The 12666-nt window shown below is 37.6% G+C and overlaps 1 protein-coding gene across 1 annotated transcript in view; it reads left to right on the top strand.

Annotated features, from left to right (window-relative positions):
- MORC1 (MORC family CW-type zinc finger 1) overlaps positions 1-12666 on the top strand; it is a 197612-nt gene that overhangs the window by 73737 nt on the left and 111209 nt on the right. The window contains exons 10-13 of the mRNA XM_069069913.1: positions 1481-1551; positions 5310-5374; positions 8901-9044; positions 10101-10255. Coding sequence (XP_068926014.1) covers positions 1481-1551; positions 5310-5374; positions 8901-9044; positions 10101-10255 — 435 coding nt within the window. The remainder of the gene's footprint in view (positions 1-1480; positions 1552-5309; positions 5375-8900; positions 9045-10100; positions 10256-12666) is intronic.

The raw sequence follows: 12666 nt of genomic DNA, 5'->3' as shown, positions 1-12666 counted from the left end.
ATATACAACACACATATACACATACTATACACATACATATACATAAAATAATCAGAGGAAGGATTTGTCAGGTCTTCCTGATTCTAAGACTGGCCCTATATTGCCAATATTCTTAAAAGGGATTTTCCTAGAAATTCTTTGCTTATTTAGAAGTGAAATATGATCCTGGGCATATTCAGTACCTTCATGTCTTTATTAAAAATGTCTCTATAGATATGAATCTAAACAAGGTCTTCTACAGAAAGAGAATATAGATTAAAAAAACATTTCAGAGGGAATCCCTGCATCATAAGTTCATGCTTTGCATGTGGATGCGTGGGGCCAACATGTCACAACAGGTGACGATATATAGAGAGAATTTTTACTAGTAGACCAGGAGTAGAAAAGACCCAGTCACATAATACAGTAGTTATACAGAGGTAGACAAGGGGTTCACTTCTTTTATCAGTATATGTACATTCCTGCCATGTCTGTGGTCCCTCCCCTCTCCCATTTCCCACACAAGGATGTACCCAAGAAGCGTGTCATAGGAAATCAAAAGAATGAGAGCCGTTAACTCCTTGAGATTTTGATCCTTATCCAAATGTTTGTAGCAGCAAGCACCCCAGCATGCCCAGGGTGGCTGCCAACACAGGTTCTTGGATCTGCTTTTCTAAAGGAAAGCAACTCAAAATGGGTTAACAATCTTGCTTTAATCAATCAAACATATCCTTTACCTAGTTCAGGGGGAAAAGTCAGCACCCCGAAGTTCAGAGTATACAGACAAGTTAAAGCAGAAGTTACAGACAGAGAAACATTTCAGCAGACAGGCCTCCAACTTTCTGTCCATTACATCCATACCTAGTCAGTTACCAGAGAGGGAAGCATCAACATCTGGGTTTTTAAAGGGGGGGGGGGGCTGGACGGCTGCCCAGAGTCTCATCTCTCTGGTCAAATAACACAACTCTTATCAAAGTGAGCCCCAAAACGAAGCCTCACATCAGATTTAAATAGCCTTCTCCTGGCTATTTAACCCTCTTGACCCACTGCCCAATCACATAGCACCAAGGTGTGGCCATTCCTGAAAACCAAGCCTCCTGCCACTGATTCCAGGTGTACATAAGCCTATCAACGGGCCTAGGGGCAGGGAAGATCTTAAATTTCCATTCCCATAACAATGTTATAATAACTAACCAGTAAACTTTAAGGTTTAATACACTGTCTCATTTGATCTTCAAAATAACCCTATTAGATAGGTGCTATTATTATCCCCATTTTATAGAGAAGGAGGTCAAGACTGGGTCCCAGATCCACTAAAAATCTGGGATAGTATTTGAATCCCTAATTCCCAAGTCCAGTGTTCAATCCACCATCCCACACTCCCTCCCTGTAATCAGTAGCCCTGTATATTGCATGGAAAGTGATAGGTTCTCAAAATGTGTGACATACATGATTTAGAAGAATTTCATTTTTATTAAACAATCTTGTCTTCATTTTCCAGCTGAACAATTGGTAAAAGAAGCACAATTCAAAATAAACAGATCCATCCGAACTGGTTTGCCTTCTGCCAAGGTACGCTATAGGAAAGATAAGCCTTTCTGAATACCAGGTGTTCAGTTTGCCTTTGAATTTTCATAATTGCCTTCTCCCCCATTTCCTTCTTAAACTTTTAACTAAGATGAGTTTGGAAGGGTAGGATGATTTTGACAAAGGTAATTAGAATGGATGAGCAAAGCATGGGAAACAGAAGAAGGGACCAGAGCCAAGGTGCATGATAGAATAATGAAGAGAGAAGAGCCTTAGGAGAAACCAGGAACATTTCCACTACTGGTTAGCAAGCTGGATCCTGTGAAAAAAGATAACAAAAGGCCCAACTTGCCTGGAAAGTCCTTGAAAATAGATAGTCAAACTACAGCTTTTCATAGATTCCAAGAAATCAGAACCTAAGAGACCTAGCAAACTGTCCTATTTTTTATCCCTTCAGGGCTAGAAATTATATACTGTCAGTAGAACTATTAATAATAATGCTTCAAGTCTACACAACCCCTTTCTTTAAAGTAGCTTTACACAGTTAATGAATATTTTTTCTGTAATTTGTGTACCTTGTCCATGAGGAAGGCAGGTTATAAATATTATTATTTAATATAAAAAATTAATATAAATTGTTATTATAAAATGTAATTATTATTGCATTGTTACCGAGAGTACAAAGAATGTTACCTAAGGTCATTTATTGTAATATGCTGATTTCTGCCAATGAATGTGCTATATGCATTGTGTAATGCATCATTTTGTCAACTTGTTGCTTTGTCTACAATCAAGAGTACAGAGAGAAAAGTGGGAAAACATTTCCCACTCTCCTTCCCCCATCATTCTAAACACATCCATCTATTTGTCCTTAAACTGGCAAAGACAAGATATATCTTTTTGGTAAAAAGAAATGGTGCTTCACTGTAATAAGCAAGAGAGGAGATAGAATGCCCTATAGCTACATTTACAAATGGCTTTCTTCGAATGCTGTCCTTTCTTTCTTTCTCTTTTTCAGGTTAAAGGTAAAACTCTCTTATTGTTATTGATTTTTTTTGGTGTAATCTTTTTATTTTGTCTCCAAAAAAAAATCCAATTCCCTATGCTTCATTTATTTCAGAGGCCAAAGAAGCAACCTGTGTTTGGATGGCCAGGTGTCCCTCTCTTGCCTTTTCTCCTCTACCTTTCTCCTGCCATTGTATTGGGTTCCCTGGAGCCTGTTAGTGCAAAAAGTGAAGTATGCAGTGGTAGGGGCCTGGGAGCAGAAGTGCCATCTTTTACCAATTTCCCTTTGTTGCTCCTATACCCTTTGTTAATCTCTACAACGTAGGAGAAGATAGCATAGTGGATGAGCTCTCCATTTTGGACATCTCCTTAATTCCTCTGGGCATCTAAGCTGTGGGTTTGAGGTATCAAATTCACTATTCATCCCAGGGTTTTTATTCCCTTAACAGTGGACCAGAGCAGGGGTGGGGAACCTATGACCTTGAGGCCACATGTGGCCAGTTTGGATTCAGTTAAAGGATCTGTATTTGAGAACCTAGAGGGTTACATGTAGCCTCGAGGCCGCAGGTTCCCCACCCCTGGACCAGAGCAATGGCCAAGACAGTCTGCCTGTCAAGGGGGCTGTTTTCTTCCCTCCCAGTTCCAACCTAGGTCATTGGGCTTTTCTTCAATGAGGGCAAATCAGTTATTCCCTTGTTACATCTTTTGATTAGGGGGTTTGTCACCTGAAACAGGGAAAGAGATGCTGTCCTGTAGATGTAAATAGAAGAGAAGATGATTTTCAGTATAGTGTTTAGGTCATGGTGACAGGGGAAAGAACTAAAAACAGTTCAATGACCAAGAGGTTATAGAAGCCTAGGTGAGAAGTGCCCATGTATTGGAAGAATGGGAACGTCATAGACTTCCTACATAGTTATCAGGGATTTCAGAGATAATTTAGTCTAACTCTCTCATTTTAAAGATTAGAAAACTGATATTCCAACAGGTTAAATGATTGGTCCAAGTTTACTCTGGTAATAAATGGTAGAGCTGAAACTTCAACCCTGATCCACGACACTCTACCTTCCTCTTAATAATAACTAACATTTATATAGCAACCTGGGAGGTGGGTGCTATTATTACTCCCATTTTATAGACAAGGAAATCTGAGGCAAACAAGGGTTAAATGACTTTTCTGGTCTCACACAGCTAATAAGTATCTGAGTCAGATTTAAACTCAGGTTTTCCTTACTGCAGGCTCAGCATTCTATTCACTGTACCACCTAGCAAAGAGAATATTATTTTTTTTGGTAGTCAGGGATTTTTTAAAAAGGCAGAAAAGTCATAACAATTTGGGATCTAGAAGAGATTTTTAGGACCACCTGGCCCATCTCTTTTATTTTTATTTTTTTTGTGTGACAGGGTTAAATGACTTGCCCAGGGTAACACAACTAGTAGGGCTGAGATTTGAATGTAGGTCCTCCTGACTCCAGAGCTGATGCTCTCCCTCCACTATACCACTTAGCTGTTCCTAATTTTTTTTTAATGGGAAAATCAGGGTTGGAGAGATTACCAAAGTTTAGATCACATGAATAGTTACCTTGATTAGAACCTAGGTTGCCTGACTCCAAGACTGCGGTGAAAACAGCTCAGACTGGACCAAGAGGGCCAGTTATTAAATTTTCTTTGGGAGTTTGTATACTTCCAAAATCAGCAAACACTACAAATCAGTGCTTGGTTATTCTTTTGTTGGTTGTCTAGACTCAAAATTTTAATAAAGAAAATGTTAACAATACAGAATAAACTTAAAAATTGTACATCCTCACTCCTTCCCTCTGAGAACTTGTTGTTAAACATTTAGAAACAAACCCCTATTGGTAAAACTGTGACTAGAACTTGACTTCTTACTCAGGCCTCTTTTGCCACTACCATACTACTCTCCCAGTCACAGATCTGAGTTCAAATCTAGCATCAGAGACTAGCCACATGACCCTGGGCAAATATAGTTAATTTCTATCAGCCTCAATTTGGTTATCTATAAAATGGACGTAGTCATAATCATAGGTTCCCAAAGTGAATGATACCACCCCCTAGGGGGGTACTGAAATGATGGGGGGGGAGGCGATAGTAGCCTCAGGCACAATTGGGGGTAATTGAATAAAAATAAGGGGGCAATGGAAGCATAAGGAAAGAAGATAAAAAAATTTTGAAAACCTGTTTCATCTGTTCAATCAGAGTTGAAGTAATAGTGATTACATCATTTTCCAAGTAAAGACACAAAATGCAAGTTATAACTGATCAGTGGTCAAGTTCACTGACAGGTCTTAACAAGCAAGTGTTGGCATGTAAGCATGTCATGCATTGTTGGGAAGTCCAGCAAGCATTGGCAGGAATATGTGCATGTAATGACTTGTTTATAACATGATGCTATGTTGTTACATGACATAATATTACATCATCACAATTTCAATGCAGGAAAAAAACCTACAAATTTACAATAAATTATTAAATTTAAGATGTGTCATTTAAAAATGTATATTTTATTATTTTTTTGAAATGACACAGATTTCTAAAAAAAAATATTAAAGGGTTAAAGAAAGCAGATTTCCAGGGGGTCACTGAATAATTTCTTTTTTAAAGGGGGCAGTAGGCCAAATAAGTTTGGGAATATCTGGAATAGCACCTCTCTGTTATCAAAGGAGATAATATTTTATAAAACTCTTGGAAAACATTAAAGCCATGTATAAATACTAGCTTTGATATTATTTTTATTCTGTTCATCCCTTTTTACTTCCTCAAATGGAATTGCTCTTTTGTAGGATATGTTAAAGAAAGCTTTGGAAGATGCAGAAGTAAAGCGGAAGATGCTTGAGGAGAAAAAAAAGTAAGGGTCAAGCTGTCTGGAAAGATGTCCATCTGTCTCTGCATTATTGGAAGTCATATTTTTGTTCTCTAATTGACCAGTGAAATTCGTATTGCGATGCTTTCTCCCATCTGCTGCCTCTAACTCATGATATTATATGTAGATTGGTTATATTTCCCCCACAGCATGATCACCAAAAAGCAGTTATAAAGTGCCTCTTACATCTGAATTCTATTTGAATAACTCATACTCTTTACCACTCTGGTAATGCAGTGAGCCTGGGCTCTTAAAGGGTCTGCCAGTGTGTGTACGTCGGTGGGGGGCAGGGGGGAGGGATTCTGTCAGGACCTACAAAGCTAGAAAGGATAGAAGTATGAGTCCGGTAGTGGCAGTTTCAGGGCCAGCCTAGGTAAGTTCTGCCACCAGGGAATGATTTGGAGACGAGGATTGGGAGGGAGAAGGGAATGGGTAGGGTTCAGGGCACAGAAACTCACTGAGGCATGGGGAGATTGTCATCTCTGTCAGTGGAGAGAGTCCTCCCATTGAGGAAGTTATGGATCTTTTCAAAAAAATAGCTTGTCACAGTGTACAAGGAGAATTATACATGCTTTATCTACATGATACCAACACTCCCAAATGGGAAGGGAATAAGCCTTTATTAAGTGACAGGCACTTTGTCTCATTTGATCCTTATGACAATCTTGGAAGATGGGCACTGTTACCATCTCTGTTTTATAGAAGAGGAAACTGAGGCAGTTGGGTTAAGTGACTTACCCAGAGTCACACAGATAAGAAGTGTCTGAAGTCTGATTTTAATTCAGGTGTCCTTGACTGCAGGTCCAACATTTTATTCACTATACCACCAGCTTCCTCTGAATGGCTAAGAAGTTATTAATTCAGTTAACATCTGGATGTCTGGTCAATACAAAGATGTACATATATTTGATTTTCTATCATTAAATTAGTACATTGCTTCCCTTGTCTCTGGATCTTTTAGTATCATGCAAATATATCTTCTATATTTCTTTTTTTTTTTTGGAGGCAGTTGGGGTTAAGTGACTTGTCCAGGGTCACACAGCTAACGTGTGTCTGAGGCCGAATTTAAACTCAGGTCCTCCTGACTTCAGGGCCAGTGCTCTATCTATTATGTCACCTAGCTGCCCCTCTGGAGTTCATTTTTAAAAATCAGTTTCTTCCCTCTAGGATCTTATAGTCTTGATCAATTAATCAATATTTATCAAGTCCCTACAATGTTCTAGGCACTATGCTAAGCACTGGATGGAGTACAGACAGACAGATAGATTGATCATTATTAAGCATTTAAGAATGTGCAACACCCTAAAATTAAAATAGCAAATCTATACCAAACCAGGAAGTTTTTGTATCTCCAAGATAGATTTGATCAGTAACTTAAAGGATCTCTAGAAATGATTGCTCGAAGTTATTTAAACAAAAGGAAACTTTGAAACATTAGATATTGTGGAGAAACTACAATGGCAGAACATAAGAACCATTGAATTTCAATTATGCTTTTATGAGCCAGACAAGCAAAGTGATATGATTGTTGCTTTCTGCAAAACTCACATTCAGAAATAAACTAACTAATGTAGTAACCTATGCACGTAGGGAAATAAATATTGAATAAATGCCACACAAATTTTTCTTGAAAGCAAGAGGCCTTTAAAGTCTTCATTTTGATGAATGTGAAAGAAAAATCTTGATGATGACTATTTGTGGTCTTAATGCAGGGCATAATAGATGGTGTAACCTTTATTTTATTAAAGTACAATGCCATTATATCTGAAAATGCCAGCTGGCTTGAATTTGTTTCAAAAGCAAAATGCATTTTCATTTTGAAGGAAAGTTATAAAGTCATAATAGTTTCTACAGACATTTTGCATACTGGTCAACTCCAGAACGAGCATCATCTCCTTCCAGGGAACAGTGTTCTATGTTAGTTACTTAATTAGTCTCTACTCTTGTCTTGTGGAAGGGTAAGATCCAAGTCATTGAAGAGGTTTGTAAGATGAAAGTGTGGTCAGTATACCTGAAACTCAGTATGTGCATATGTTTAAAAAGTAGTCTATTGTGAATATAAATTAATCCATATCCTTTTTTCTAATTCTCTCCTGAGTTGAAAGGCAGCTCAGAGGCTAATCAGTCTAGCACCCAGACTCCAGGTCCAGGCATGAATCCCTTCTATACTGTCCCCAAGGTGTGCTTTGTGTACTAGGCCCCTCAGAGAAGCACTTGATGGTTTCTGATCAGTCCCATTAATTATATGATGCTGTTGCAATAATATGTGACTTCCTTTTTTGGAAAGTAAGCAGGCAGAGTTAGGAAAATTTCAGTTTAATCTTTAGTGTTATATTTATGAGATTCTCTAGGGGTGTGTGTGTGGGGGGGGGGGTGTGGCCAAGATTAGTTTCTTTAGTTTTCCTCTACTGAAATTGCTATTTTAATAGTAATTCTTTTTTAAGGAAATTTATACTATAACAATGATGTAGCTGAGATGAGAGGAGTTAAAAATCTTTATGCCCTTATTGACATGCTTTATTAGCTTTGGCTTCTAGAAAAAATGTTACCAAGGGAGACTAAAGAATCTCCTTTCCTTTTGAGGTCTTTAGTAAGGCATATTCCTATCTGTCAGGAATGTTTAAAATGTACCTGTGATGGGAGTCAAGAGTTTGTCTGGTAACCAGAGGAAACTTTCAGGTCAGAAATTAATTCTGTGATTCTTTCTAAATTACTTAATAACCTAACCATTATTCCATGCTTATATATTAGTACCTACATGAGTAAGTTAGTGGTTTGGAACTCTTGTGAACTTTGTAAATTTAGTATTCTTCTGACTCACTGAATACAGTTTATTAACCCTGGGCAAATGATTTAATCTCTCTCAGAACTGAGTTTCCTTAATGTGAAAGTAGGGGGGTAAATTCATGGTCTTCCAAGGTTTATTCCAGCTCTCTATTTAGCTAGCTAGCTATAGCTAGCTAGGTTTTAAAATATACAAATATATATTTATTTCACAAAATACTTCTCAATTACATGTAAAAATTTTTAAGCCATCAATTTTTAAAATACTGAGTTCCAAATTGTCTCCCTCCCTACTTCCTTTTCCCAACCCTATGAGAAGGTAAACAATATGATTTTTAGTTATACATGTTTTAGTTATGTTGTAAAAGAAAACACACACAACCCTCCCCCCATCCCCCCAAAAATAAAATTAAATAAAAGTATATACTCTCAGAGTTCAACAGTTTTCTCTCTGGAGATGGAGAGCATTTTCCATATCAGTCTTTTGTGGAACATTATCTTGGTTAGAGTGCTAGCTAACGATATTTATGGACAATATGCAGGTATCTCGAGGTATATCAATGCTGTCTGAGTATACTGGGTAGTGTCTACAGAAAGCAGGAATGTGGTGTGTTGCCTCGTCTAGGGAAGGTGTTGATTGTTTTGTTTTGTTTTGTTTTTATGATAAGTTAATAATGGCTTTAATAAACATGGATTTTTTAAAATATCTTTGAAAACATAACTCTAGAGAACTGAGAAAATCCAGGAAGCTTTTTCTGATCTTTGGAATGAACATAGAAAACAGAAGCCAAGATGGAATGTTCATTTACAGTAATAGCCGCCTGATAAAAATGCATGAGAAAGTGGGGCCACAGTTGAGACCTGGGTCTTTGTGAGTATGTTTTTGTTTTCTGATGATGAGAGTTGACGGGAGGGAGTGGAGAACAAGGGAAGAGTCTGTGGAATTAGATGAGTGATTAATCATAATTGAAGCAGGTGTCTTATTCTCTGTTCACCGCCCTCAAAAGATCTATTCACCTTTCCTGTCAATGCACAAACATAAATCTGCCTAATGTTATATTGACAGGAGTTATGGGATTATCCCATGGGGCTTGGAGGGAGAAAAACAGACTCTTCTCTAGTCATTCTAATGAACAACTTGCTGTTGGTGTTGTATCTTGTTTTACTGTATTGTTTGAAAAAGCCCATCTCCCTCCCCTTTCCTTTTTAAATTACTAAAGGAAAATTCTGGTTTTCCTATGCCATTCTTCTTTCTTTTGGCTGCTTATATTTCTTTTATGAGGGCTCCCCAAACTCAAAATATTCTAGAAGGGTTAATTCTAGTTATTTCTCGTGGCTTTTTAATTCTTGCAGAGTTTCAACCCAACCAACAAACATTTATTAAGCACCTACCATGTACCAGGCACCATTAATCACTGGAAACAAAATTTTAAATGAAATAGACTTTACCCCTCAATAAACCTGCATTCCATAGGAGGAAATATAAATATTATAGGAGACTGTTACATAGACATAGAACACAAACACCTACATATACAATCATGTATAAGCAAATACCCAGCAGAATTATAAATGCCTTTTCTGTGAGGAAATAATGACCTTAGTTTTTAATTCCAAAAGTTTTCTCCCCAAGTGAAATGGAAAAATAATTCCTAATTATTTAAAAAGAGGATTGTTGTCCCATGAATCTCAAGATGGTGTGTTTTCACTATGATTGTGTATTAAGTTCTTGGTTGTCTGTGGACATGTGAATATATTTACCTTAAGGAATTCAGTTGCAAAGTGAATTTTTCTGAAGTTTTGTCATGGGCCTAGATTAAGGAAATGAAGTATATTGTTTTGCTTGCCACTGGAGAATTTAGGTTGAAAATTATTTTTCTCATTAGCTAAATTTCACAAAATTGTACTCATGCATTTTTTTTTCTAGGCTTGGTGCTGGTGTGGTTGGAATTGTTAATATACCCTTTGAAGTCATGGAACCATCTCATAATAAACAGGGATTCCTCAATATCAGAGAATATAACCACCTACTTAAAATCATGGGGCTTTATTTGGTGCAGTACTGGAAGGACACCGGGTTCAGTAAGTATTTTATTATTATATCAAGACACTCAGATTAGACTGATTCATGTCCATGTGTCGTCCACCCCCCCCACACACACACACACTCCCTATTTTTGTTTTTTAAGATTAGGTCCTCCCTTTTACCTAATCTAGAAGTGCAGTGGCTACCCACAGGCCAGTCACCCAGTACTGATCACACAGGACTTTAACCTCCATTTCAGCCCATGCTAGTTTGCCTTTCCTTAGGCAACCCAATAGTCATTTGCTTAAGAGGGTTTACTGTATTGGTGCTAGACTTAGGGTGGACAGCCAAGCAGCTTCATCTGCAGCTCAGAACTCCCAAGCTCAAGTGATCCACCAGTCTCAGCTTCCACAGTAGCAAGGACCTTGGGTTTGCACCACCGCCGTGGACTTCTTTAATCAGGTGACCATTAATTAATTAATCAAGGTGACTTCTGTCTATACCGCAAAACCTCAAAAGAAACTTCCCTTTATCCATAAGAGCTACGAAAAGCAGCACATTTGAAGTCAGGTGGATAATAGTGAAAAACAGGAAGAAGTTATAGCTTTCAACTGATTGAATAATAGAAAAGTATCATAAGGAAACAAACAGAAGAACCGTTAAAGCATTTCAGTTTGGGGCCATATAGAATAAAATAATAGCCTCTGAACCAAATACTTTATTGCAGCATAGAACAATAATCGATGGACTTGCTAAAAGAGAAATTTAAATATATCTAATATATTCAATTTAAAACACAGGAATTAGATAATAATTTCTAAGAGGATTTCTCTCAAAATTGGACAAAAGTAAATATAATATTTGATGCACATAGATAAGCCTCACTTACCTAGAAGGCTCATGTACACTTACAGAAAGACATTGTTCTCAATGCTTTTTCACGTGTAAAACTTTAAACAACACAGAAATTATATTGTCGGGGAACTTCACTGACCTTAGGAAATAGACAACAGTGTATTTGCATAAGGACACTCCTGTCTTTGAGAATTTGAATTTAAAAATGTGATTTTTTATTATCACTTGAGGTTGTCATTTTAAAACTTTCTTTTTCTTTATTTTTACCTCTCTCTGCTTGTTTCTTGAGTGTTTTCAAGAAGTGAAACAGGGAGGAAAAGAGAACAGAAATATAAAAAGAGAAATCAACAGCCAAATTGGGGTATGATTTGGGCAGAGGGTAGAAGGCAGGGAGAAGAAAGGGGATAAATTAATTTTACTTACAAAACTTGAAAATTCAAGACAGAAAATACAAAACATATTAGGTAACAGTTATTCACAACAGGAAAATTTTTTTCCTATTTTTTTATTGTTCTGAATATTTGGAGCTATACAGTCCAATTCAAACCAAATAACATTTGTTAAGTGCCCACCAAGTGCCATCTACTGTACTAAGCACTGTAGTCCCTGCCCTCAAGGAGCTTACACTCTAAGGAGAGAGACAACATACCAAAGAAAGCAGGAAAGTGGGAGCGGGGGGGAGAGATAAGACAGCAGGGGTTACCCCGAGTAGCTTTTTCTGTGGAGTTGAAACCAGGCAGGACAGCAAATGCAAGGTGAAGTGAGGTGAAAGTTCAGTTTCTGCCTACAATAAAGGAAGGCATTGGGAGAAATTGGATATTCTGTCCTGTAGCCCTCTAAACAGAGGGAGAGGAGATTAATGTAGGTGGTGTCAATTAAGGCTTGAGTTTACTGTGTGGTGGTGAGTTTAGAAGTGATGAGCTTATCCTGGGAGGGGCATCTTATTCCTTGGAGTTGAAATAAGGCAGGGCAGGAGATTCAAGGTGGAGAAATAAATAAAAACTTAGGAATAAATAAGACACTAGAATAAACTCAACACCTTTTGGCATTAAGAGGAAAGAGAAGACAAGAAAAAATAGGTAAGAATTTTCTACATGATCTTTTTACCTTGTCATTTTTATAAAAAGGAAGTCCTGGGAAATAACTAAACATCGAATGCTCCCTGGAAAGTTAATTAAAAAAAAAAATCCAACTCATTAAAATGTTCATTATCCTGTCCATACTTAGTAATGCCACACACAGACTCGATCTTAACATAGCTACTTTCTCCAAGTATCCCTTTTTGTAAGCATGTCTCTCTGCTCTTTATGTATGTCAGTTCCTTCCTAATTAACCACTTTTCCTCTGTAGGTAAGAGGCATGGTGCCTAGCCTTGGCATCAGGAACTCCTAACTCTGACGTGACTTTTGTCATGTCACTTAGCCCCAGGCTATTCTCTGAGACTGTAAGTTAAGCTCAAAGTGTTGATTTCCATTGGTAAAGATGATTTCTCTCTAGAACTTTCCCTGCCACCCCAGACATTTACCCACTCCTCCATTAGCCAGTTACTGTCCTAAATGTATGTTCTCTGTTGTACTTTTCTCCTCACCTTCCTAAAAATATTCTTTGTGAT

This window comes from Petaurus breviceps, unplaced genomic scaffold (genome assembly GCF_028583685.1).
Source record: "Petaurus breviceps papuanus isolate PSGF00001 unplaced genomic scaffold, PetGlider_PUasm1.0 90792, whole genome shotgun sequence".
NCBI classification, from domain to species: Eukaryota; Metazoa; Chordata; class Mammalia; order Diprotodontia; family Petauridae; genus Petaurus; species Petaurus breviceps.
Note: the sequence above shows the minus strand (reverse complement) of the source record. Positions and strands in the feature narration are given on the sequence as shown.